At 37.9% G+C, this 15,066-nt stretch overlaps 1 protein-coding gene across 4 annotated transcripts in view; it reads right to left on the bottom strand.

Annotated features, from left to right (window-relative positions):
* PHACTR4 (phosphatase and actin regulator 4) overlaps positions 1–15,066 on the bottom strand; it is a 120,754-nt gene that overhangs the window by 76,680 nt on the left and 29,008 nt on the right. For 2 of the 4 annotated variants that reach the window (XM_027864504.1, XM_027864505.1), the window contains exon 2: positions 12,715–12,782. The exons of 1 other annotated variant lie outside the window; for it this stretch is intronic. In XM_027864504.1, the coding sequence (XP_027720305.1) occupies positions 12,715–12,730 (16 nt within the window). In that variant the 5' untranslated portion in view covers positions 12,731–12,782. Of the gene's footprint in view, positions 1–12,714; positions 12,783–15,066 lie in introns of those variants that run through there. One more of the 4 variants, XM_027864506.1, reaches the window with a different exon arrangement.

Genomic DNA, 15,066 nt, shown 5'->3' with positions numbered 1-15,066 from the left:
TGCAGTTGGTGAGGAAAATGTTTGTGAGAGTGGTAATGCAAACTTATGTCAAAAGGTTCCCACTGAAACAGTTTGAAGCTGAAGTAAAGCCAGCACTCTTATTACAAAGAGTTGTTTTGTCTAAGTATGGCCCCTTTATTTGTTTCTGAAGTCATCATCCTAGCCACTCCCTTAAAAATAAATCATAAGATGGATAATAAAGGCATTATCACATCCTCATTCCTAGATGCTGCACTTCTTATCACACAGCTAGCTCATATACTTGTGATGGACTATAAATCAGGTCTTTTCCTGACAAATTGCAATTTAAATATGCCTTCCTCAATCATACACTTAAGTTGTTTTTAAAACCATACAAGAACATTGCATTTATCCTTACTGAATTTCTTATTAGATTTTATATTATCGAGACGATACAGACCCCTGGGAGGAGCTGTGGAATGATTGCGGGGGGGCCTGGTAGTAGCCTCAGGTGCAACTGGGAGGCACTGAATAAAAATAAGGGGGTGGTAGAAGCATAAAGAAAGAAGAGAAGAAAATTATGAAAAACCATTCATAACATGTTTCATCAGTTTGCGTAAAAGAGCTAAAGTTGTAGTGATTACATTATTTTCCAAATAAACACACAAAATGCAAGTTATAACCAATCAGTGGTCAAGTCCGCTGACAGGTCTTAACAAGCAAGTGTTGGCAGGAGAGCACTGTGGGGAAGTCCAGCATGCACAGGCAAGAATATGTGTGTGTAATGACTTGTTTACAACACTATACAGTTACATGACGCAATATTGCATCATCAAAATTTCAATGCAGGAAAAAACCCCACAAATTTACAATAAATTATTAAATTTTAAATGTGTCATTTTCAAAAAAGTATTTTATGTTTTTTTTTAAATGATGCAAATTTCAAAAAACAAAACAAAACAAAAAATTAAATGTTTAAAGAAAGTAAATTTCCAGAGAGGCACTGAGTAATTTTTTTTTTAAAGGGGGCAGGAGGCCAAGTAAGTTTGAGAACTATATCCTTTGGTTCCTCAGTCAGTCAGTTAACAAGCATATATTAAGCACTTGCTCCACACCAGGCACTGTGCTAAGAGCTGGGAATACAAGCGGAAAGATAGTACGAGTCCTTTATTATATTTTAATAAAATAAAATAATAAAAAGCTGAAAGGGAGAGAGGGTAACTAAGTTGAGGGAATAGTAGAGAAAGTCTAGAGTGCAACCTGAAGAAGAATAAGACCTAGATGACCTGGTCATTCCTTAAATAGGGGTTCTGGAAAGAGCCATCAGTTCAGAAGAAAAGGCTTCAGAGATAAGAGTGTGTGAATTTCAGGACTGGAATAAGCTACCTGGAAGAAGTGGATTCTGGGACATGACAGAGAAAGTCTCTCATTAGAAAATCCAGAATCCTATTAAAGAATGACATTCCAGGGCAGTTAGGTGGCACAGTGGATAGAGCACAGGCCCTGAAGTCAGGAGGACCTGAGTTCAAATTGGGCCTCAAACCAAACACTTGACACTTACTAGCTGTGTGACCCATGGCAACTCACTTAACCCCAATTGCCTTTAAAAAAAAAAAAAAAAAAAAAAAAAAAAAGAATGAGGTTCCTCCCAATTAATATTTCTCAGGATAGCTTATTTTGATCAAGTTTTCAAATCCTACATATTGCACCAGTGATGTCTAACTCAAATAGAAACATAGGTTCATACTACATTGGAAAGCCACTAATTAACTTTATCTATGTTATATAGTTAAACATTTCCCAATTACATTTTAATCTGGCTCCAGTCACACTCCATTAAGGTTAAGGGTTTGACAGCTCTGGACTACATCCAACTTGAATCTGCTTTCCCTCATTACTCTGTACCTGTCGTGTGACTGCCGAGCTGTAGCGAAGTCAGAATCATTTACCCATTTCAAAGATCAGACAGGAAAAATAAACGCTGTGCTTGGAGTACTCTGGAATATAGAAGGGAGTTGTTCCATACACAATGAAGGCATAGCATATATGCTTGTCCATTGGGTTGGGCAGAACTTCAAAGCAAATTACTCCAAAATTTCTTGGAGTTTGGACCACATGCGTATCTTATCCCTTCTCCCCATTCCCCAAACCACCCCCTATTCCCTATTGCCTACTATTCAAATACTTAAATGCTGGTTAGTAAAGACTCATGTTGGCTTGGATTGCTGACTGGGTCATCTGCCCCAGGTAAAGAGGCCACTTCGTATCAGCAAATTCTATTATTGCTTCTGTTTAATTGACGGGGAAACTGAGTCCAGGAGAATGTGTCACACAACACAGGCACTTCACCTTAGTTTATCAGTAAAAATAAGCAATTGGACTTCTAGTCATAGTACTGCATTAGTACTTCTACGGCCCTACAGGCTTCACCATCTAACCTGCCTCTATATCCCTGCAAATCCCCACTATTATCTGACCTACTGTTGTAAACCAAGCACTCCTGGGCCCTGCCAGATGCCCACAGGGTATACCTTGGACTTCTAGGTTCTTCCATCTGCCCTACAGTTGAACATCCTTTATTTGTAATTTCCCCCCAAATCGAGTATAAGCAATGAAGGCTGTAATCATTTCAATTTGAAGGCCAGAAAGGGTGGGAAGGGTGGCAATACCCACTAACGGAGAATCAAGAAATGACTAGGAATATAAACATTTCAAGAAGACCAAAGAATTCAAAAGGAATTCAACGAATTCAAGAGAAAGCAAATTCAATTAAATACCCAAAACACAAGTAAATAAATCAACAAAGACAAAATTAAGACTAGATGGCAGAATTACTAGAAACTATACTTTCAAAGTGAGCACAAAAATCTCTTAACAAATATAAGAAAAAGGAAAGCAACTTCTGATGAAATGTAGAAACTTATGGAATCCCAAGAATATGGGATAAGAAATTCTAGAATAATTCAGAAGATAAATGAAAACTGTGAGAAAAAATTAGGAATCAATATGTCAGAATGTTTAGCTCTCAAAGAGATAAAAAATTAAATACCTCTATTAGCAGATTTGGGGAAAAAAAACTATAGCCATGGTGGACAGTTTCTCCAAAGAAGCAAAATACAGAATAAGAGATTCAGAATACAGAATTATTGATTTAGAAGAAAATCTGGCAGAAGTTAAACAAAGGCAATAATATTAAGTGGTTGGACTACATGACCTCAACTTCCCATTCTAAATTTATTATTCCATGTTCATATAATACATTACTTGCCAAATGATAAATACTTCAATGTTGTTGCTGTATGTACTTAGTTCTCAAAGAAGACCATAATATCAGGGAGATGATGCTATGACATGCAAGTGAATTGGATTTAAGTGAGGGAGGGCTGTACAAAGTCACCAGCCTCACTTTCTCCTCTGGGGCCATCTGGGTCTAGTGGCAAGGTATTGATTTGCTTATAGACACACACACACATATACACACACACACACGTATACACACGTACACATACATACAACTCCAGAGAGACAGCCTTGGGGTTCATTAAAGTATCTGAAAGCCAAGATATTTTCCTAGGAAAAAAGTTTCCCTGACTAAAATCTTCAATTCCAACCAATTCAATAAGCATTTATTGCAATAAGAAACATTATCTTATGTGTAATATTATGACAAATGTAGCTATACCCACATCGCAAATATACAAGAGCACTACCACACAACTTATATGTCACTGAGATACCAGAGAGGCTCATATTACATTAAATTAGTATTATCACTAGACTTGCCCAATCAAGCATGCATTATTACCTTCCATATCTCAGAATAATAGATGTTAAAGACTTTAATAGGTAATACAATGCCAAGTTCTAAATTTTCCAGTCATCTCACTAAAATTATTTGTAAAAATTAGCATAAGCTTTTCTTTCCCAGGATTTACCAGTTATTAGTTTTCTTCCTCTACTTTCTAAGCTTTATTAAGAAAAAACAATAAGATATTGAAATATCACCAAGTACTTACTGACACATAATATATAATACAGATGAAAAAAATACCTATACACGCTCAACAATAGAGCAATGGCTGTTGTTGTTCAATAACGTCCAGCTCTTGGTGACCCCATTTGGGGATTTCTTGGCAAAGCTACCAGAGTGGTTTGCCATTTCCTTCTCCAGTTCATTTTACAGATGAGGAAACTGAGGCAAACACAGCTAAGTGACTTGTCCAGAATCACACAGCTAGTAAGTATCTGAGGCCAGATTTGAACTCAGGAAGATGAGTCTTTCTGACTTCAGGTCCAGCACTCTAGCCACTGCACCACCAAGTACCCTAATGGCTATTATAAAACAAAGTAAAAATGAAAGATTCAAAAAACGTTGTTAGACAAAATGAAAATTAGAAATGAGAATTAAAAGTAGCATACTATCTGCAATTATATTGAAAAATGTCGACAGAACTTTACAAGTACATTTACAAGTGTATACTATAGAACCATATTGAAAACATAATTTCCCTAGCAATTTTATAAAATAAATATTTCTCTAATCTAAAGACTTTCCAGACCTTTCCCTGAGGAAAGAGAGTAGAGCAAAAGTTAGGGCTTGCCTCTTAAATGGATTAACAACGAAAAACCAAACCTATCTCTAGTCTAGTTCCCCATCATCTGAAGCGACTGGCTCAGGACCCAGCAAGGAAAGCTCCCTCTTAAGTTATTTGTAATGGATGGTGATATCAATTCCAGGCAAAAAGACCTTTCTTTCTTTAAAGAGAATGTTTCAGGTAGGAATAAATTAGTGACTACTATTCTGTTAACCCAACAATGTATTTTAACTTATATTTAAGATTCCTATAAAAGTTTATCTCAAATACTATTGGAGTAGAGATGTGTCCCAGGGTCCAGAAGGTAGAAGGGTAGGGTGTGGTTAAGCAAATTTAGACATTTCTCTCTATAAACTAAAAAATGCTTGGATTTAGAATAATGTTAAATGAATAAAAATTGTTTCTTACAGAATAATATAGTATTAATTTTTTTCTTCTACACTCAAATGGTACCTTTTAGACTCTAATTCTTATGTCTAAGAGAAAGCAACATAGGTCCAAGGATCAATTTTATCTTTGAAAGACCAACTAAATAAAAGTGAGAGTACTTTTAAACCCTTACAGAAACTGCCCAGGCTAAGAGAAGTCAAGTCAGTCAGAGAGAAGATCTAATCATTAGTAATCATCCTGCAAGATCTCTTTAACCTTGGTACTCAAACCTCAGTACCCTCTGCTCCTAGACTCCTAGCTGGAGTGAAGAGTTTCTTCCAAAACCTCTATTAAAGGAAGAGCAAGAGTTTGACCATCTCATCATTTTTCACTGCTCCCCGCTCCACCCCCCCAACTGACCCCTTTTCAATTTCTTTAGTGTACAGTCTTCCCCTTCACTAAACAGCAAGCTCCCTGGGGGAAAGGACTGTCTTTGGCCTTTCTTTGTATTCCTAGCACTTAGCAAAGGGTCTGGCAGTAGGTGTTTAATCAATGTTTGTTGTTTGGACTGGGTCCCCCCCCCCCCGCCCCCCCCCCCCCCCCCCCCCCCCGCCAAGGACCAAAGATGTTACAGGATGATGTCTTGACTTGCTGTTGAATTGGAATTAAGTGAGCAGAGTTTCACAAAGTTGCCAGCCTCACTCTCTCTTCCAGAGTCACTGAAGTCCAGTCGTAAGACAAAAGTCAAGATGACTGGGGATGACTCAGGATGCAGCAGAATTCCTTGGCATCTTTGATGCCTTGACCAGGCTCTAAGCTCCTTCAGCCAATTTCATGGCCATTGGAACAAATTGTTCTCATCCACCCATTCCCATAGGAGAGGTCTTCATGTGCTTGAGGTAGACATCCCCTTAAGTCACTGATGAGTTTGAGGCCAGTCAGTGACCCTTAACCTGGTTTAGCCTGTCTGCTGAGACAATATACCAGAGTGTGATCCGTGAACATTCTACCTCTTCTTGGAGCCACAGGTGAGAGTTGGGTGAATCTGGAGGACACCAAAGGTTGGATAAGCAGCCCTGAAAAGACTAACACCTAAGTTCAAATCTGGTCACTTAACCTGTTTTCTTCAAGTTCCTTTATCTGTAAAATGGGGATAATAAAGCACCTACTTCCCAGGGCAGTTATGACCATCAAAATGAAATAATAATTGTAAAGCACTTAGCACAGTTCTAGCACAGTAAATGCTATGTTAATTATTATATGCATTTTACATTAAAACATTAAATCCTGAGGAAAAATGACAGAATTTGGGCATTTATTCACAGCCAGGCCCTTTCTTGCCTTCTTATAATCCCTACAATCCAGTCATATTGGCTTACTATTCCTCACACCCAAAACTCCATCCCCCAAATCAGAGCCCTTCTGCCCTATAACTGGAATGTTCTCTTTCTTCACCTCTGACTCTGAGAAAGAATCGGATTATCTTCACTTGAACATCATTTTAATCTCTGAGCATTTACAATTTTAAATTCCTGATTTAATTATTTTGAAGTGGGAGGAATTTTTGCTGTACATAATTTCTCTAGCTCAGCAACAGGATCTCAAAACTAATTAACCTAATCATCTCCCCCACCCTGTTCTTGAAGGGAAAGGAGGAAAGGAATGTGTTATTGTTAAATTTCACACTTCAAACAAAACAACACAAACTCATTACCCAAGAGAGTACAGGGAAGTGCCACCAAGACAGTTGCATACTCCACTAGTGCAACAAGAGGGGAACAAAACCTCTTTATCAAAGGACTGTTTACAATTCAGATAAAGAATGCATGAGATTTTTTAACGAAATAGGCAGAAAGGTAAATAAGACACAGTCCCTACTCCGAAGGAACCTATAATTTAGTGGGGTTGGGATGAGAGGGGATAAGACACAAATAAACATTATACAAATTAGAATATAGCAAATACGTAAGCTTAGACAAACTTTGTACAAAAGTAGGCATTTAATAACTATTAGCTTAACTGAACTAAAATGCATTTAACAAATGCCTATGGCATAATAGAACTCCATTAAGAAGTGCTCCTATGCTCAAGAAGCTTACATATTATGGGCAATCTAAACTGTTTTTCTCCATTTACTTTGGAGTGAGGCTAAGCAGGAAAGAGTCAGGGGGTTTACCTAATTTGTTTTATCTGGAGGAAATGTTCAAAATTGTTTAGGACAAAACTGAACACTGAGAGAAAATATAAAAATAGGACATGACTTAGAATTATAGAATCTTTAAGATAAAGTAATTTAATCACCTCATTTTACCAGATCAGGAAACTGTGGCCCAGAAAGGTGAAATGACCTGCCCAAAGGTTGTTTTAGGTTATGCAGACCACATATAAAAGGCAAGAATGGAGAGTATCAGGGAACAGAAAGTACACTTATAATAATGATGAAGAAGAATGAGAGACTGTTGTAATCTCATAAAAGTACAACCACCTGAATTTTCTACAAAAAAGCAATGGACTGAGACCTGGAAAGACTAGATATGCAAGAATGGGAAGTGACCTCAAACAAGACACTGATGGCTGATAAAGGCAGAGAAAACCAATGGCAGGAAAGGACTCCCTACTATTCCTGAGCAAACTGCTGGGAAAACAGGGAAGCACTTTGGCCAAAGGAGATTCCAAGCAGCACCCTGGCCTGAGCCAGAAGAAGCTCTAAAGGGATGTGCAGCCTTCACACAAAACATAATCCTTGGAGAAAACAGGAGGCCAGGAAGAGCTTCCCTTCAGATCCATGGTGATCATCTTGATTCCAGAAGACTGCTATACCACCCACTTCTTGGCCAAGAGGTGGCAGACTGAGTGTGAACCCAGAAACACATTAAAGATGGTCAATGTATTGTCTTCTTTATTACCAGGCAGTCTACATGTGTGTTACTGGGAGGTTACTATAATGTTGTAATAAAGCATCAATAAAATAAAAAAATGAGCAACTATGAGAAACTTTACTCATTACAACTTCTTGGACTGTCTCATTTTACCTCCTTTTTCAGGAAAAAATAGGAATTACTATGCTCTTTTAGGTGGATGGGAGGAAAGTTAAGTCTGGAAAAGGAGAAGCTGACAAAGCAATAGTGAATGATTAAAAAAGAGATAAAGACTGAAAGAAATATAAATATCTGACCCACTCAAGACAAGTGAGAAACTGGGAGAAAAGAAATTTTAAAAGAAAAGTAACCACAAACAACATGATAATCACACAAAGGGGAAAGGACTTCTGAAGAGACACAAAATAAAGTAAGAAATACATATTCCTCAGGTGACCCCACATTAAACCAATGTCAACACAATCTCTGAATACAGTTAAAAAAAAGCTGGGGGGCAGCTAGGTGTCAAAGTTGATAGAGCACCGGCCCTGGAGTCAGGAGGACCTGAGTTCAAATCTGGCCTCAGACACATAACACTAGATGTGTGACTCTGGGCAGGTCACTTAACCCCAACTGCCTCACCAAAATAAAACAAAACAAAACAAAAAAATATTCAAGTGTTAGGAACAGAAGTGTAATCAGTGATGTATAGTTAGACTTTATTATATACTTTAACTCCTTAGATATGTTATCTCCTTTTTCAGGAGGTATAACTAAGCCTTCTTAATACCCTTATCTGCATAACAGTTTGTGAAATGCTTTTACCAACCTTAAAGACCACTAATCTCTCTAAGAAACAGAGAGTATTCTAATGAACAGAATACTAGTTTTATCCTTAAACAGCAACCCTGTAAATAGTCCTCAAATACAAGTATACGTTCTAAAAACAAATGGAAAACAAACAAATCCAAAATAAAGAGACAGAAAACGGAAAGGCAACAAAAGTATGACAAGGGTAGTCACAGAAATGTGGGATACTGTTCTGTTCAAAAATGACTGATTGTAAATGATTATAAGTTAAACATTTTACAAAATGCGAACTCCAGCATGGCTACAATTCTCTAACTCTATATATAAAGTAATGCCTGCCCTCTAGTGTTCCAACCAGTGATTAGGCCAACTCCCCAAGACCAGATCAATGTACCAGATGTGCTGATGGTTTTAGCAATTCTATTCCCTTCAGGACACCAATTCTGCCAAGGCCCCAGGAGTCTTCTGTGGACATTCAATTATGCTGGTAATCAAGCAGAGAAATTCTAGGTATTTTTATTTCGTTGTATAGTTTCCAAAAATACTTACCCTTTCAAGGTGAGGTAAAAGCAATTCATGATCTATGTATCACCAGTTCCCTAAAGAAGAGTCCTAAAGATCCTCCATTCTCCCTAAGAATCTCATCATAGCCTCTGGCATCTCAGTTTCTATTGATTGTAAAGTAATTGATAGAATATAAATTTATAGTCACCCTCCTTACACTCTTTTTTCAGGGGAGATGTGAGGGCTAATGAGTTCATCAAAAAATTAACAGCAAAAATGGCAAAACCCTGGTTTTCCTTCCCCTGGTGTCACCACAGAGCCAACCTGTGACTTCAGTGGAAGTATCAAGAAAGAAAACGTTAGGTTTTTGTTCTAGTTCCTTAGTAACCACATTGCTAGAATAAGACACTTCCTTCACCACTCAGGACTAGGAAGTTGTCATTTTCCAAGTGATTCCCATTTTAAAATAGGAGGTACTTAGCGATAGCAACAGTCAGGGCATTCTAGGACACATACTACCGTCTAGAAATAAAAATCAGGAAAACCCAAAAAGAAAGCAACCCTTGTTTATATTCATAATCGCTTAATCACATCTACAACCAGCAGAATTAAAGTGACAACAACATAAGTAGCCGTCAAAAGCTGTCAGTCCTACTTGAAATAATAAACAACTTCAGCAAAGTTGCAAGCTACAAAATAAACCCACATAAATCATTGGCATTTCCATATGTTACCAACAAAGCCCAACAGCAAGAGATAGAAAGAGAAATTCCATTTAAACTTACTGTAGACATTATAAAATATTTAGGAGTATATTTCCCTAAACAAACCCAGAAACTCTATGAACACAATTACAAAACCCTTTTCACACAAATAAAGTCAGATCTAAATAATTGGAAAAACATCAGCTGCTCATGGGTAGGACAAGCTAATATAATAAAAATGACAATTCTACCTAAGCTAATTTACTTATTCAGTGCCATACCAATCAAACTACCAAAAAATTATTTTATAGAGCTAGAAAAAATAATAACAAGATTCATTTGAAAGAACAAAAGGTCCAGAATATCAAGAGAACTAATGAAAAGAAATGCAGGGGAAGGTGGCCTAGCCATTCCAGATCTTAAATTGTATTATAAAGCAGCAATCATCAAAACTGCTTGGTACTGGCTAAGAAATAGAGTGGTGGATCAGTGGAATAGGTTAAGTATGCAAGACACAGTAGTCAATGACTATAATAATATATTATTTGATAAACCCAAAGACCCTAACTTCTGGGATAAGAACCCACTCTTTGAAAAAAACTGCTGGGAAAACTGGAAAATAGTATGGCAGAAACCAGGCATAGACCAAAATCTCACACCATATACCAAAATAAAGTCAAAATGGGTACATGATTTAGATATAAAGGCTGATACTATAAGCAAACTGAGAGAGCAAGGAATAGTTTACCTGTCAGATCTATGGAGAACAGAATTCATGACCAAACAGGAGATAGAGAACATAACGAAAAGCAAAACAGATAATTTTGATTACATTAAATTGAAAAGTTTTAGCACAAAGCCAATGCAACTAAGATTAGAAGGAAGGTAGAAAATTGGGAAAGAATTTTTACAACCAGTCTCTCTGATAAGGGCCTCATTTCTAAAATATATAGAGAATTAAGTCAAATTTATAAGAATACAAGCCATTCCCCAATTGATAAGTGGTCAAAGGATATGAACAGACAGTTCTCAGATGAAGAAATTAAAGTCATCTACAGTCATATGAAAAAATGCTCTAAATCACTATTGATTAGAGAAATGCAAATCAAAACAACTCTGAGGTACCACATCACACCTATCAGAATGACCAACATGACAAAACAGGAAAATGATAAATGTTGGAGAAGATGTGGGAAAATTGGAACACTAATGCATTGTTGGTGGAGTTGTGAAATGATCCAACCATTTTGGAGAGCAATTTGGAACTATGCTCAAAGGGCTATAAAAATGTGCACACCCTTTGACCCAGCAATAGCACTTCTAGGGCTATATCCCAAAGAGATCACACAAATGGGAAAAGGACCTACATGTACAAAAATATTCATAGCAGCTCTTTTTGTGGTGGCAAAGAATTGGAAATTGAGAGGATGCCCATCAATTGGGGAATGGCTGAGCAAGTTGTGGTATATGAATGTGATGGAATACTATTGTGCTATAAGAAATGAAGAACAAGGGGGCAGTTAGGTAGCGCAGTGGATAGAGCACCGGCCCTGAAGTCAGGAGGACCTGAGTTCAAATCCGGCCTCAGACCAAACACTTGACACTTACTAGCTGTGTGACCCTGGGCAAGTTACTTAACCCCAACTGCCTAAAAAAAAAAAAAAAGAAATGATGAACAAGCTGACTTCAGAAAAACCTGGAAAGACTTGTATGGTCTGATGCTGAGTGAAGTGAGCAGAGCCATGAGAACGTTGTAGACAATAATAGCCACGTTGTGTGATGACTAATATTGATAAACTTAACCCTTCCTGGCAAGACAAGGATCTAAGACATCTCCAGAGGCCTTGTGATGGAAAATGCTATCCACACCCAAAGAAAGAACTATGGAAGCCGAACTGTTATTTTTTTTTCTCTTCTGTTGAGTTTTGTTTCCTCTTTCTGATGGTTCCTCCTATTGATTTTAATTTCTACTTACAACATCACTAATGTGAAAATATGTTTAATATGAATGTAAATGTATAGCCTATATCAGATTGTGCGCCGTCTTGGGGAGGGTCGTGGGGAGGAAGGGGGAGAAAACCCAAAAGCATATGGAAGTGATTATTGACAAATCAAAAAAAATTAATAAAAAAAATTAAAAAAAAAAAAAGCTGTCAATCCAACTCGTTTCACTTCAACAAACAACAGGATGTACCTACTCCACTCAAGGGCCTCTTGGAGTACAAAGACAAAAATTGCCTTTCGGATCTTCTATTATGCTGGAGAGAAAGGCCAAGAGGCAAAATGGGAAAGCTCAAGGTGAATGCTCACTCTATGCTTAGGTCTCTGCTTTTGAAAAAACATTCCCCAGGGACAGCTAGGTGGTACAGTGGATAGAGCACCGGCCTGGGAGTCAGGAGAACCTGAGTTCAAATGTGGCCTCAGACACCTAACATGTAATAGCTGTGTGAACCTGGGCAAGTCACTTAACCCCATCGCCTGACAGCTCAGGACATTCTCAATAACTTTCCCTTTCCTCTCAGTGGCTCTCCGCTTGCTCCCTCCCACCTTTCGAACCTCCTCTTTCCCCATTCAATTGTAAACTTCTTTCAGGCTGGGATGTCTTTTTTTCCCCCATATTTGTATCCCAACATTTAGCAGCTCAGGACCTGGCACTCAGTGTTGATCGAGTTGAACTGAATTACTTTCTAATCCAATGCTAGTACAGAGAAGGTAACTGGGTGACTAAGATAAGAAATTTTAAATTCCTTTTACCTATGGTGTATGACATGTTGCTTCTTGGGTCTGTTCCAAACTGTTTCACATTTCACCTTTCCAGCTACAGTTTCACATTGCTGATGAGAAACTTCAATTTGTCATCAACACAGCAGCTAAAGTTATGACAGCTGAAAGCAAAATACAGGAGGGACTTACCAAATGTATCTTCCATGCCACCACTAACCAGCTTTGATAAGAGGGGACAAGAGGGACTGCTGTAGTTCCTAAAACAAAACAAAAAAAGTATTCTACTAAGTATTCTCAAAATCTAAAACACTACTACTACCTTTTACATTTAAATAAAGAAGGGAATTTAGCCACTTAAACAGAAAAAAAAAACAAAACCACAACCTTTATTTATCTACTGGTTATTGCTTACAATTCCTTCCCCTAAGTCCTGGTCTGTACACAGGATATCCCAAAAATCTTGGTGCGGTTTTAACCGTTAGCAATTTTAATAACTTAAAACTAAGACTTCTGAGATACCTGGTCTGTACACAGGATATCCTAAAAATCTTGGTGCAGTTTAACCATTAGCAATTTTAATAACTTAAAACTAAGACTTCTGAGATGATATATAAATCATCTAGTCTGTTTACAATCCTAATCTCAAAAGGTATATCCCTGATTCTCACTTCCCTCCTCTTCACCCCCATCCTACCAGTACACCTTAGTTATCACTGGGGGAAAAAAATGAACCTTCACCAGTAGCACACAATCATTTAATTCTCCTTCTTAAAATGCAGAACATCCAACACCTCTCTTAAGAAAGTCATAATTCAACTACCCATAGGCTTAAGATGTCTTCCTTACCCAGTCCCAACAGTCCAATGAGGGTATCTCCAGATACTTCCTCTCCTCTGTATCTTCAAGAATGGCCCTGCCATCCCCCATCCCTTTATCTTTTGAGTCTTTGCTACAAGATCCCTCATCCTATCTGCCAAGCCAAATCTTCCTAGTCTTTCAGACATAACTCAGATCTCACTTTAAGGAATTCTTCTCTGACTATGCAGAGCTTATTTCCAACATAACATTAGTCATCATGCATTTTTGCATTTGCATCCGATTTTTGTTCATATTTATTTGCCTTCACATTATTCCTTTTAGATTGCAAATATTTTTAAGATATAGACTGCATGACCACTGTGTTGTCTACACAATCTTGACTTTCAATGGGTAGACTACAAGCAAGGAAGAACAATTAGCAAATTCCAAATGTATAGTTGTGAAGGATAAAAGTCTGTTTACAACAACTCTATGAGTTATGTGTTAAAAAGTATAAGGCCTCCCACTACATCCGGGGCCATCTCCTATCGTCTTAATCTATGTTTTGCCACTGGACCCAGATGGCTCCAGAGGAGTGAATGAGGTTGGTGACTCTGTAAGCCCTGCCTCACTTAAATCCAATTGACCTCCAAGTCATGACATCACCTTCCTGATGTCATTGGTCCTCTTTGAGAATGAAGGACAAACAACAACTGGTTATATAGTTTAAATATTATTCCCTTTTTATAGCTAAAGAAAGAGGATCCCAGAGGGGAAGTGACTTCTCCAGGCCGATTTAACCCAAATCTTTCTACAGGATCCCCAACAAGTAATGATTCAGCTTTTGCTTGAAGACCTCCAAGGAAGAAGAACTCAATAGTGGGGCGCCAGGACTCCTGACTTTTGCTCCACTGGTTTTTCTTTCTTCCCATTTCCTAAACCACCTCCTCTGCAATCCCTCTCAACAGTGGGTTACCACCTATTCTATTGAGATAATCTATGACTTCAAATTAGGTCATGTGCTGTGAAAGTTGTTGGATGGACAACTTACCAGAGTTTGTATCAGTACAACTATCTTGTACCAACACTACACATGCACAGTGAGCTAAGTCTATAATTAACCAGGAGGGAGAAAGCACACTATACGGCCTTTGGGAAACTAGATTATTTCTAAAGGATGATGATGACAACAATGACGTTGATAACAACTACAATACTTTAAAGACCCATCTTTTTAACATCAACATTCTTACAGTGATGTTGTATGAATCTAAGTCATGGAACACTATAGTCTCTATAGAAGGATCACAGAACTGAAATTGAGAATTACTTAAAGGGAAATGGAGAAGGTACATCCACAATACATGTCAATAGGCTGCAAAATATTTAAAATGAAGTATTATAAAGTATGTCATCAGAGGAATGTATGATGAGAAAAAGAGATGGGCTAGTCCAACAGCCACAACATGTAAAAAACCGGTCCACTGATATGAACACAATGTCAAGAGAATTCAAGGAAGGCCCCTGGCACACTGGGATGGATCCCCTGACCTTGATGACACCTCCAATGACATCAAATGTTACCTCTTTAGGCTTCCTCTTCCACTTTCAGATAGATCTTATTGTTAAAAAGAGGAGTGACAAAAGTCATAAAGATCAGATTTTGTACAAGCAATGGACCCCCCACCTTATAAATCTCAGGAGGAACAGAATCAACACCAGGTGCTTTGCCACAGGAGAGTA

Source organism: Vombatus ursinus, unplaced genomic scaffold (genome assembly GCF_900497805.2).
Source record: "Vombatus ursinus unplaced genomic scaffold, bare-nosed wombat genome assembly UNPS02014775.1, whole genome shotgun sequence".
NCBI classification, from domain to species: domain Eukaryota; kingdom Metazoa; phylum Chordata; class Mammalia; order Diprotodontia; family Vombatidae; genus Vombatus; species Vombatus ursinus.
The sequence above is the reverse complement of the archived record's forward strand: the minus strand, read 5'-3'. Positions and strand labels throughout refer to the sequence as shown.